Source organism: Bos javanicus, chromosome 2 (assembly GCF_032452875.1).
Source record: "Bos javanicus breed banteng chromosome 2, ARS-OSU_banteng_1.0, whole genome shotgun sequence".
Lineage (NCBI taxonomy): Eukaryota > Metazoa > Chordata > Mammalia > Artiodactyla > Bovidae > Bos > Bos javanicus.
The window spans coordinates 610,812-624,635 of NC_083869.1; the positions used below are offsets into that span (position 1 = coordinate 610,812).

General features: G+C 38.7%; 1 protein-coding gene across 5 annotated transcripts in view; it reads right to left on the minus strand.

Annotated features, from left to right (window-relative positions):
- The window catches only part of OCA2 (OCA2 melanosomal transmembrane protein), a 293,422-nt gene that overhangs the window by 129,545 nt on the left and 150,053 nt on the right, over positions 1 to 13,824 (minus strand). For all 5 annotated transcript variants that reach the window (XM_061431337.1, XM_061431332.1, XM_061431331.1 and 2 more), the window contains 2 exons: positions 12,420 to 12,477; positions 9,980 to 10,088 (listed from right to left, as the gene is read on the minus strand). In XM_061431337.1, the coding sequence (XP_061287321.1) occupies positions 9,980 to 10,088; positions 12,420 to 12,477 (167 nt within the window). The remainder of the gene's footprint in view (positions 1 to 9,979; positions 10,089 to 12,419; positions 12,478 to 13,824) is intronic.

Consider the following 13,824-nt stretch of genomic DNA (forward strand, 5'->3'; position numbering starts at 1 on the left):
TTTTGGAGCCCAGAAAAATAAAATTTGACACTGTTTTCACTGTTTCCCCATCTATTTCCCATGAAGTGATAGGACCAGATGCCATGATCTTCATTTTCTGAATGTTGAGCTTTAAGCCAACTTTTTCACTCTCCTCTTTCACTTCCACCAGGAGGCTTTTTAGTTCCTCTTCTGCCATAAGGGTGGTGTCATCTGCATATCTGAGGTTATTGATATTTCTCCTGGCAATCTTGATTTCAGCTTGTGCTTCTTCCAGCCCAGTGTTTCTCATGATGTACTCTGCATAAGAAGTTAAATAAGCAGGGTGACAATATACAGCCTTGACGTACTCCTTTTCCTATTTGGAACCAGTCTGTTGTTCCATGTCCAGTTCTAACTGTTGCTTCCTGACCTGCATATAGGTTTCTCAAGAGGCAGGTCAGGTGCTCTGGTATTCCCATCTCTTTCAGAATTTTCCACAGTTTATTGTGATCCACACAGTCAAAGGCTTTAGGAAAATGCAAATCTAAGCCATAGTGTGATACCATTTTACACCTACTAGGATAGTTACAATCAGAGAAAATCGAAATAGCAAGTATCGGAGAGGAGGTAGCAAAATTGGAGCCCTTCTATTTTTCTAGTGAGAATGTAAACCAGTGAAATTGCTGTGGGAAATAGTTTTCCAGATTGTCAAAAAGCTAAACATATGACCCAGCAATTCTATTCGCAGGCATATACTCAAAAGGAAATTAAATTGGGGACTTCACAGCAGTCAAAATCTGGAACAACCCAAATGTCCATCAACAGTTAAACATATAAACAAAATATGGCATATACATAAAACAGAATATTATTTATCCATAAAAAGAATGAAGTTTTGATACATGCGATAGCATCAATGAACCACGAAAACATTATTCTAATTGAGATAAATCAGACACAAAAGAACAATTATGTTATGATTCCACTTATATGAAATATCTAGAATGGACAAATTCATAGAGACAAAAGGCAGATTAGAAGGTACCAAGAGTTGAGGGCTGAGGGGAAGATAATGAGGAATTACTGCTTAATGGTTACAAAGTTTCTATCTGGGGTGATGAAAAATTTTTAAAGTAAACTGTGGTAATGGTTAAATGATATTGTGAATGTGATTAGCACTGCTGAACTGTACTCTTAAAATAGATCAAATGACAAACTTTGTGATATATATTTTGTACCATAATAAAAGAAAGATTTCCTGATTGGGAAGTGCATTATCATTTTCCAAAGGAGGTGGGACCTCATTCTGCAGAAAGAAATCACTGAAGTTTTCTAAGCAAAGTAGCTGGAATGCCTGATTTTTCCATGTATGCAACTTTGCCTGACAAAGTTGCTCTAAATTCTCTAGAGCACCTACCTATCAAACTGCCTGTACATAAATCCATCTGATTGGCAATTATTGCCTTCACTGAGGAATCCAAGCAGCACTTTCTAATGCGTCCCCCCAGGCCACTGTCAGTAACATTACATTCTGTTCTCACTCAGAGATAGCTCCTCAATGATAGGTAGTCATAAAGGATGAAGTGGTATCTCTTTTATAGCATGCTGGAAGATAAGACTGCTAATGGGAACAACACAATTTCCAGCTTCACATTCTACTACAAATTCTAACAATGTACCATTGAGAGTCCTAAAAATTAAAAATTTGGTTGGGTAGAGATGGCTAAAGATAAAAAGTAACATTTACCTGGGCTATCTTTATCCTGTTGCTTTTCTATCAACCCCTTCCTTGGGCATTAATCTTTCATCAAGAGCTCTGCCATTCCTTAAAGCAGAATCTATGCTAAGTGGTTCTGTACTTTCTCCCTCAAATTTCCTATAGGGTCAAGCTTCAGTGCAAAACAAGGAGCTAAGTAGGTGACTTTATCCCTGTTCCTAAAGCCCTGGGCAACATGATTCAGAGTAGAGCAGAGTAGAGCAGAGCAAGACTTCTACCATTCACTAAGTAGCCTCCTTGGCACAGACATTCTGGTCACCTTGTAGCAACCCTGCTCATGAGGAAACCCTGAAGCTCCCAATAATTAACAGGTTTTCTTCAGGCCACATGGCTTGTTGGGGGCAAAATCAAAATTCAGCCAGTCTGTGAGAATGTCTTTCCCTTGCACCAAGGTAGACTCTTCTCATGTGCTCAGTTTTCTTTTCTTTTTTTTTTTTTTCCTTTCTAACCTATAACATTTATTGAGGTTTGCTTTTGTAACCAAAATTAGATGCTTTCACTACTTAAAATCACCAGTGAAACCTCTTCCCAAAAGGTGATCTGTCTCATGTGCTCAGAGATACAATTTTACTATGTTCTATCTGAAACCTTGTAGTCTTTTATTAAAAAAAACATACTGTATCTGGTCCGGCTCTGAACATTTTTCAAGTGCCTTTGGTCATAAACAATACTATTCTGATGAATCCACTACCTCAAGTTGGGATGAGATAACCTATAGTCTTAAGCCACTCAGGATGCATCTCTAGAGAATATCTCAACAGTTACATACCTCATGTTCATCCTTCAAACCAGAGAAACTTGTGAATGGACTGTGCATACTGTATAGAGTACAAACCACCCTGTCCACCTCCTTTGGTGAGGTATCACTAAATTGTTTTGGCCATTGACTACCTAAAATAGACCACATAGATTTACCACATATAATTAAGGAATTTCAGTTGAAAATAAACACTATGAGTGTCCAGGGGGTAGTTTTAAATCTACCACTAAACCTGTCATTCACTCAAGCATTGAGCTTCCAGGGTACAAGCTTAAGGCTGCTCTTAGGGAGCTCCCAGTACGCAGTTGGTTAGGCAAGCAGGACAGGTAGCATGGGATGAGTTAGACTCGAAGGTGACAATGAGGAGAATCACCAAGGAGTTAAGTTCTACTAACACACACAGGGCCTGAGACCAAAAGGAGGGAGCATGTCATTACCTGTACATATAGTCTGCAAGGTGCCCACTCACGAGAAAAGTCCTATTCTGTCTAGTTTCCCTTTAAAATCCAGCAAAAGCAAGGCCATTTTACATCATTTTGTTTTTTCCTGAGTTACTTAGCAATCAGCATAAACTGTTCATTCACATCACACTTAATCCAGCGAAGGTGCACTGTTTCTAAGACTTCTGCCTGTATGAGGTGATTCAGTCCTCTCAGCGTCCTTACAGAGAGCACTGAGGCACCCTGCAGGTGCCCATGGGCATCAAACAACTGCAAATAAATTTTTAAAATAATAATTAAAAAACCTAAGTACTAGAGCTATGCTTTGAGCCAGGGTAATCTGGCCTTAGTTCTGCTCTCTCCCTACTCAATCTAGGGATGTGGCCACAAACATTCAGCAGCAGCTTTGATGTCAAAACTCAGCATGAAGCTTGTGGCTCCATTTCAACATCTGGTAACTTCTGTGTGGCTTCCAATCAGGCTTAGGAAACACCATGATTACAGTGTCATATAGTGAAGCTGCTCAGTCGTGTCCGACTCTTTGCGACCCCATGGACTGTAGCCTATCAAGCTCCTCTGTCCATGGGGTTTTCCAGGCAATAGTCCTGGAGTGGATTGCCATTTCCTTCTCCACAGTGTCAGTAGTTTTTAAATAATTCAGATTGAAAAAAATAAAGGTAATTTAAAAGTAAGTGATTCTATTTCTAGTCATTTTGCTGCAACTAAGCTTTCAATCAATACTGATGGGAAAATGTAAGTGGGCAAGACCCTGCTGAGTTGCCCGCCCCTCTTCATGCTCCTCCATCCTCTCTTGCTCTCTTCCTCCACAGATTACATCAAAAGGTTGTCATACCCAGGTTTCCAGGTATGCTCTGCTAAGGGGAGGCCCAGCAGGAGATGGAATCCAGGCATGAGGATTTACAGCATTCATTATTTTGGACTATTCCCTACAGAGTCCTTTCACTGAAGATCACACAGCTCTTGTCAAGGTGGCTTTGTCATTACATCCTTCTAGTTCCTAGAAAGATGCTCTCTCTCTCACACACACAGACACATATACACACAAACACTGGCCTGGGATACCACTGTACCCCTCATGGATTCCTCCATCTTGCCCAATAGTGAGTTCACTCAGAAGGAAATAGCAACCCACTCCAGTAATCTTGCCTGGGAAATTCCATGGATAGAGGAGCCTGCTGGGCTACGGTCCATGGGGTCACAAGAGACAGAAACAACTCAGTGACTAAACCACCACCACCAAGTTTCAGTATGCCATCTGAAGGATACAGTGAATATATTCATTAAATTATGTTATAAACATTTTAGTTGAACTATAACATGCATACATAAAAGTGCATCAATTTTAAATAAACCACATAGCTCAATTACAAAGGGAACTCAACAATGTAACCTCCTCCCAGCAGGGCAAGAAACAGGACACTATCAATATACCAAAAGTCCAGTTAGATCTCCTTCCATTCCTTATACTCTCCCTTCAATGCATCATTCCTAACACCCCAAGAAGTAGATTTGCCTGTTTCTGAGTCTTCATACATGGAATCACATGCTACATATGAGTTTCTATCAGACTTCTCTTTTGTTCAACATGTTTGTGAGATTCAGTCACATTGTTACAGTTTCAGTAATACATTTATTTTTATTCTGTGGAGTATTCCATTGTATGATTATTCCACAATTTCTTTATCAGGTCTAGAGTTGATAGATATGTGAATGACTTCCAGCTTGGGGGTATTATTAATATAAATAATGCTGCTATGAACATTTTAATACATGTCTTTTGTTATACATACATACATATTTTTCTTGGGCATAAAACTAAAAACAAACTTTCTGGGCTTTACTAAACTTTAGTATTACAGACGGTGACAAATTGTTTTCAAAAGTCTATGGCAAAACCAATACAATATTGTAAAGTTTAAAAATAAAATAAAATAAACAGCAAAAAAAAAAAAAAGTCTGTACAAATTTACAGTCTTATCAACAGCTTATGACACTTCCTGTGGCTCTACATTCTCTAATATTTGGTACTGTCAGACTTTGATTTTAGCCATTTAGATGTGGATATATCCATATCTTTTTGTGGTTTAGATTCACATTTTACTGATGACTAATAAGGTTAAGCACTTTTTCATATGCTTATTGGTAATCTCAGTTATTTTAATATTCTCTTTTGTGAAGAGTCTATTGATGATTTCTATCCATTCTCTTTCACTTAATTTATAGATTTTTTAATATTCAATTGTACTTTCCTTTTAAATTGATTGGCCATAATTTCTATGTGCCTCCTTGTTATCCTGGTCATAATTTTTTGATTAGGAAAGGAAATAAACCCAACCTGGGTCAAACAAACTCTTCACCAGGGAATTTGGGATTCAAAATAGACTTTTTGCTCCACGTGGTTGAAAATGAGATCCTATAATTTGGGAAACTAATGAGATCATCTCCATTCTGCCATGAGCAAAACAAAAAGACAAGAAAATTAAAAGAGAATAAAGTGTTTGGCTGACTGGAGCATGCCCTTTGTCTGAGTGATTTTCCAAACATTTCCTAAGTCTGCTTCCCTCTGCTCCCTTCCACCCTCTCCACCTCACCCCCACCTTGGAGCACACTGTTCCTTGGAGTCCCTTTCTATGTTTTACTTTATTTATTTGTCTTTCTTTTTGGCCACACCGCATGGCATGTGGGATCTTAGTTTCCCAATCAGAGATCAAATCTGCACCTCCTGTATTGGAAGTGAGGAGTCTTAACCACTGGACAGCTAGGAAGTCCCCAGTATCATTCTAATAATTCCCTTGGTAGCTAAAAAATACTTTAACAAAGACAATAAAATTTCTCTGAGTGACACTGACAACACCAGCAATTTTAAACAATATCAAGGAAATAGTTACAGGAATATCTCCAGAAATGAAATGGAATCAAACTTACTGTGAGAAAACCTAGGGGGATACTGTGAACTAATTATCAAAGAAGGAGAGCTAGAAAATTGTTAATCAAGATTATAAATTTTAAAGACAAAGGTAAAATTTTGAAGCCAGCTCACTGATTCTTATAGTTTTTATACTCAGTTATCCACAATTTTAGAATTTAGATTTTAGAATACTAAAGTTTGGGAAAGCGAATTTTTTACATTTTATGTCAACATACAACAAATTCTGATTTGAACTGAAATGAGGCTATTTGTGGTCATAATTTATCCCATTTGTAGAAAATATTCAAGATTCACTACAGAATTATTAACCCTTGAAGGACAGGGTGCCGGCCCTGAACCCCTCAGAGGTGTTATTAATATATACAATTCAGTGTGTGCTCATGGCTTTGTAAAATATAAACAAAAAGTCAGAATTTTGAAACATATCTGGTGCCCAAGAACTTCATGTGGAGACTATGAACCTGTCTCTGCATAACTGCTTGAGCAATCTGGAATTAATTTCAGTATGTCTTAACAGATAAAAATACTTGCACATTAGGGAACTATTTCTTTGCCAGGTGCATATGAATTGTGACCATGGGCTTTTCTTTCTTCATTATTGTTCACCTCTTGCATACCTTTGGTGTTCTCCTGTCACTCACTGGAAGTCTGTAGCAGTGGCCAGAGAGTAAATATGCTCTCATACCTAGCTGTACCCTGACCAAGTCTGCCCCTGAATCCATGTACCAACACCTGCTTCCCAGCAGGGGCTCCTCTGTTGCATGCCCTTCGTGCATTTATTAGCTACATGTACCTGTAAGTTGGTATTCCATAGGAAAGAACTTGGACTAATGGATGATGGGCACCAATGGGTAATGCTACAGCCCCATGGACAGTCCTGAGACACATCTCATATTTATTCTCAGATAATCCTATGGACCCATAATGTGGTCAGATAATGATTCAGCCTTGTTTTGACTCACTCCTTTCACTACTCTGCTTCTCTGTCCCTTACATCTCTTCCCTGGTATCATTTCCCCAATGAAGGATCCCCACAAGAGGCTTTTGCTCCCTAGAGAGCCGAGGATGACTCAACTACACATGAAATTCTCACAATAATGAAATTGGAATCTATAAGAAGTTTGTACATGCATCCTATTAACCTATATCTTATATCTACTAGTATATCAGGCATTAACACAAGGCACTGAGTAGAGAAAAGCTTAGATGGCATGGACCATACCCTTGAATCTAGCTGGGGTAGGGGATACCAGGCGACAGGGAAGTAAACAAAGATTATAATAACACATGAGTTCTAGACTTAAGACGTAGTCTACATCACCTCCTCTGAGTGCTAATGAAGATATAGAGCTGCTGTAATTCCCATACACTACTGTGAAAGTGCAAAGTACTACAGTCACTCTGGAAAATGGTGCAGCAGTTGCTTTTAAGGCTAAACACACACTCACAATATGATCCAGCAGTCCTACTCTTAGGTAATTACCCAAAAGAAATAAAAACTTAAGTTTACACAAAACCATGTACATGTATGTTTGAAGTAGCTTTACTCACAATTACCAAAAACTAGAAACAACCCAAATGTCCTTCAATGGGCCAGTGGATAAACAAACTGGTATCTCCATACCATGGAAGACTACTGAGCAACAAAAAGAAAGAACTATTGATACCCACAATAACATGGATGAATATGAAAGAGAAAAGTCAGTCCCAAAGGTTGTCTGAGTTTGTGTGTATGACATTCTACAAAAGACAAAAATATAGTGATAGAGAACATATGATGAATCACCAGGATTAAGGCAAAGGGTGATACAAAAGAATAATACAAAGAAATTTTGCGGGGGGTGATAGAACTATTCTGTATTCTGATTATAGTGGCAGTTACATAAATATACATCTTTGTTAAATTTCATAGAATTTTGAATTTGAAAAGAAAAATCAATTTTTCTCTATGATAATTTAAAAAATAAAATTAGCGAGAAAAAGAGAATGATAATCACTGTTGAGTTTAGGTTATGATGTTTAAATAAAGGAATGTGTTATAAGATGTCATGTTTTATTACATGACATGACACAGTGTTATATGACACCACATTGTATTATGTGATATCACACTGTGTTACATGGTACACCTTATGTGATACCATCTTGTCATGTGGCATCACACTGTGTTATATTATGTCACATGTTACATGATATACACTGTGAAATGTGATAGCACATCATGTTACATGGCATTACATTGTATTATGCTTCAACTTACCCAGCATGTCATGTTCAATACAGCACTTCACCAAGGACAAATGATCTGTCCACTGAAGCCCTGGGAAGATCCTGTATTAATTTTGCCTCTGTTCCCATCAAGAGAGTTACTGAAGCTCTAAGAAAACTGTATTCCATTTTAAATATTTGCTAATCAAACTTTTCTCCAGATCAACCTCTTTCCTATTTCAGCGAACATGCAAATATACAGATTATGTATTCTAGAATCCCCAGATAAAATAATTTATCCACAATCCAAAAACACAAGATTTAAAAGCAGAAACAAAATAAACCCTTCAACCTCATAGATATGGTAAAAGATGTGACTAAGTTTTTAAAGTATTGTTATTTATACCACTGTCAAATGTTAACAAAATTGCATGCAAATTTCAATATATTTTTTCAGTCTTTAAAATACATGATATGTTCTTTTAAAATGGGATCTCAAACAAAATTAGAAACAAAACAATGCCCTACTGTATTGCCCAGGGAATGATATTCAATATCCTGTGAAAAACCATAATGGAAAATAATATGGAAAAAACTATATATATATATATATATATATATATATATATGTAAAATTGAGTCACTTTGCTCTACAGCAGTAACATAACATTGTAATTCAACTATACTTTAATTAAAAATTATAAGAAAACAATTGAAGGTATGACAGTAAAGTTTAAATAGAGTTTTACAACCTGTTTAAATTTGAAAGCTTCTGTAGCCGAGACAATAACTTTCCTTCAAGCCTAGTAAATTTTGCAAACATGAAGAAAAAAGGAAAAGAAACAAAATAATCTGTGAACACCTAAAGAATTAGCTAATGGAATCCTGCCCACAAACTACCAGTTTTGTAATATTTGTCTAATCTTTAGAGATTTAGAGAGTCTTAGTGGTAGCCAAGAACCAAAGGAGCAATGCTGTGGTTTGAATAACTAAGTCTTCCCATGATATTCATCTATTTTACACAGTTAAGAGTTCTTGCTTTCTACAGAAGTTATATTCTTCAAATGTTGTAGTAAATTAAATTTTATAAAAACATTTTAGAAGAGCTAATTTTTGAAGGAAAGCCATAGGTAAAAATTTTATTTGAGGTGAGTTTTGGAAATGGTTTTATTTTGTTTTAAATAAAGATACAATAAGCAATAGAGATAAGTATTAAATCAATTAGAAAGATCTAAGAAGCATGAAAAACGTTGATGAACAGTGGAAGAATGTCAGGGTAAACAAGATATCTGGTGAGTTCATTCTGCAAGATGGCCATGTGTCAGGTGGAGATGGGCCATGCAACCTAGACCTTAAGAAAGTACAAAGTAAGAGCCATAGGATTGTGAAAGCAAGAGAAGAGAAACTCACAGGAGCAGGTGGGAGATCAGAGTTCTGATGCACAGGGAAAATGGATGAACCTGTGAGTAAGAAGAAGGACCAGTGTAGACTTCTTATAATTCTCTGGCCCTTTCACTAACAGTCTCTAATCTAATCATCAGAATGGGTTGTACAATCTGCAGGACTGTGGCCTTGCTGAAATAACCTCTTATCTTTTCTGGAGGTGCTTCTGAGGTAACAATTTGAAGATCAGATCCAATTAAGTATGATAGAGATGATGCTGTCTACCTTGCTCTCTATCCCTTCTAATGTTCAACCTAGAGGAGCTGAGGACCCATGGCACTAAGATGTCTCTCTCTACTTTCCTCCTCCTCTTCCTCTCCTCCAGAAAACTGTCCCTCTCAGCCCTCACCAATGTCTGGAAACAAGCTTTGAAACCTTCCAGATTGTGATATCACTTGAAAAGCCCATCAACAAAAGCTAAGCAAAAAAATTAGACTCACCAAGATCAAGATGAACACCAGGGACAAATGAATTGAGAAAAAACATGAAGATAACAAATACCAACACTGTCAGGCATTTGGCGAGCAGAATCTTATCTGATATCCTGTGCTGTAAGAGAGGAAAACACAACTCATGTACTCAATGCAACCTAATTTCTGCAATGTGTCCACAACCCTACATGATTTGAATCACTACAAATTTCTCCTTATGATGAAATATAAAACATCTTGAACTTGAAAGATTATAAATTCATGGGTACAGATTCAAGACTGCCACATTACAGAATCTTGAAGTCAAAATCTATGAACAATTAACACAATAAATTTAAAATATAGTAAAACCCTTTTATATGACACATGACTAAATAGATTTTTCAACATGACACAGAGATGCTAAGCTGTTCCCAGCCCCACTGCCAGCATTAGATGAGATAAAGCCACTGGGGAGCCAACACATAACCTCCAAAGACTTGGCCCTTCAAGAGTTCACCTTTCTGTTTATTATGCAAAGCCCCACTACTGATGAATGCACTTAGCAGTCCCCTAGTCACCAAATGACACATATGGATCCTGCTCCCAGCATTCAGTGGGTAAGGGGAAGTGCACTGTAGCACCTTCATTAGGTTTGGAATTGAAGACCTCCTTCCAGTGAGCCTGAGCCAGAGGGCAAGACAGGGCAAGGTTCCCAAAGTGCTCTGTGTTCTGAGGGCCATGGCTGTGTAGAACTGGGGCAGGGAGTAAGGTCCCAACAAGCAGACACAGATGCTTGTACACAAGGCACATCTAACCAGGTCCCAATGTGAATCACACTTCACTGTGTGAACCAACAACTGCACTGTGTATTTTCTTCAGTGTGGTCCCAGCAGCACCTCTGTTTGTTGGTCTATGCCTAGGATATCCAAGTCTAGATGTAAATATAACTAAGGTTATCAATACAGATCTTGGTATAGGTAGATACAGACAGAGCTATGCATAAGATATGGGCATAGATAAAGATACAGAGATACACATAGACACAGAAATGAGTATAGAGAAGGGTATAGACATGGACAAGGACAGACACAGACTTGAGTGTAAGTATGGGTATAGACAGAGACAGAGAGAGAGTTCCTCTCTTGATTTCCTGTGGTCACACAGTTAAAGCTGCTGCCACAAAAATCATAAGCATATCCCTCTGTGTCACAGTGGCTTTGGCAGCAGATCCTGGCCCCCTGGTCATGGGCTTAGGGGTTGCCTTGGGAGCCACTATCTTCCTTCCCCACCTACTGCCAAGATTTGCAGTTTGGCTGGCCCCCACTCATCTTTCCATTCACCCTCCAAGGAAGCCAATCTTGCTGAATCAGTCTGTGATGCAGAATCAGGAGGAAAGGAGCCTGGCATCTCACTGGGCCAAGCTAACCATAGAAACTGGGTATTACCATGCCAACTCCAATGCCAGAAATAAGGGATCAGGGAAGTCAGTGTCATTCAGCTGGTATAAGATAATAAAAAGTTTTTGCTTTGTTATTTTTGGATATCAATCAAATTTTACCATTTGATTATCTGGGGTCATCAGAATGAAAAGTTTGAGAAATAATGAGGGTAGCTCTCCAGTCCTTGTTCACTAGGTATGCACAGAGGTAGTCTCGTCCCTAACTTGTGGCCAGAACCACACAGGGTCTGTTTAAACCTGAGGCAATAAAAGTGTCACAGCCACACCTGCCTTCCCTAATCCTGACCATCTGAGTAGGACAAATGATGGGAGGAGAGACTCAAGGAACATGTTAGCCACAGGTCCCAAAGTTTAAATTTTGTTTAGCAAAGGATCAAATGTTCCTATCATAACTAGGGGGTGGATATTTTACCTCTCCCTAGGAAACAAACCACCTGGATTTGAAATTTCATGAAGATATTACAAATTACTTCCATCAGATCTTGGGCAGAGCTCTCTTAGGGCACTGTGTGTCCTCAGGTGGGTTGAGAAATTCCACCAAGGCAGGAAAATGACAAAAGAACTCAAAATAACATTTGCTTCCCCAAGTCAGAGCTGTACGACAGAAGACATACACTCCATTTCTACCCCCAGAGGTGTTCCGTCTCAAGCACCACATCTCTCTTGTCTTGGCTTCCACCTCTTAACCTGCACAGTGGGAACCACAGACTTGCTTTTCAAGGTCAGGTGGAGCCAAGAGCCAGTCAACCTTCCCTACATCCACATTAACCACAGAAAGTGTTGCCCTATCTTAAAGGAAATACAAGAAGTTTAACTTTTCAATTCCTGGACAAAATGAGCTTACCATGTCTGGAAAATTATCTTTCCCATTAATTCAAAGAAATAGCTGTCTTATGTACAATTACAGGAATAAAAGAGAGGTGACTTTCAGTTGCAACTTCACATGAAGCAAAGAAAAGGAATTTACTCTGTTCTTCAAGAAATCCCTAAGAAAAGAAACCATAATACCTTTCTCTGTAGCTCCTGGATATTGGTCTCCCAATTTTTATCTTCCTGTGAGATCTGTCTAAAAGAGAAAAGTGCAGACATCATTTTCCTGCTGTCATTGAGCAGTGAGGCCGGCAGGATGGCAGTCAGCTTTAGCACACAGAATGATCCCCTGGCCTGGACACTGTCCACTGCATGACACCAGGTGCAGCCATAGAATGGGGCAGCTCTTGTCATATAGGGCACCCAGTAGGGCTGGGTTCATGGACTAGGAAAGATGCTCACTCAAAACATTTCCAAGAAAAGTAACACATGCGATGACCAGACTATTCAATGAGGTATGTATGAGTACAGCACAGGAAACATCAGAATACTGGCCTAAATGTAAATAGGCAGGTTTCCGTAATGGCTCAGATGGAAAAGAATCCACCTGTAATGCAGGACACCTGGGTTTGATCCCTGGGTCGGGACAATCCCCTGGAGAAGGACATGGCAACACACTTCAGTGTTCTTGCTTGGAGAATCCCCATGGACAGAGGAGCGTAGCAGGTACAGTCCATAGGGTCACACAGAGTTGGACACAACTGAAGTGACAGGGAATGAGACAGTAAGTCATCTCTTTTTACTTCTGAATTTTTTTCAAAATGAGGCTGTGTTATAATTTAATTAAAGGAGAAAACAGTAAAAGAAGTGCCACTTGCTTTAGTGGTGATTTCTATCAATTGGAAATATACCTTGAAGCACTTATGTCTGTTGCCCTCCCCTCTAGTCATGGTACCCACCTTATCTCCATTTCTATTTCAGTCACTTCTATTTGTTCCCACTTGCCTTTCTTTTTTAACCTTTCCTATCAACTTATTTTTCTGCTTTATTTCCTCCCTCATCAATTAGGAAAAAGATTTGTGGGGGCGAATTTAGTCTTCATGAGCTCTCACATGTCATAATATTAATGGAGGTTGGCCACGCAGCCAGTACAGACCCTAGAGGAAATCACAGCTGACCCAAGTGAATGGTTCTAAGGAAATTTTAAAAATAAAATGTAGAAATAAGACCTGTAGAGCTAGTACATGACTTAGATCACCCTCATTACTATTTGCTTCTCAGTGACTGTGAGGCCTTAGAAAGGCCACTGCAGTCTCTCCGCCTCAGTTTCCCTTTCTGTGATCAAAATAGGATGAGCTGATGGAAACTTGATGAATCTCTGAATCCACGTGTCTCTTCCCATTTTAACCCTGAGATACACTGACTATGTTTAATGCCCATGTCAGAAGGAGCATGAAGAAATTGAAGGTCAGGAGATTTAATACATTCAGAAAAACTTACTGCTGCATCTTTAATTTACAAAGGTTTTCCTTTTAAGATCTATGCCTGTTGCTGAAGTTGGTTACTCTGTCCCCAGTCGGCAACTCAGGACCTTCCTGTAAAC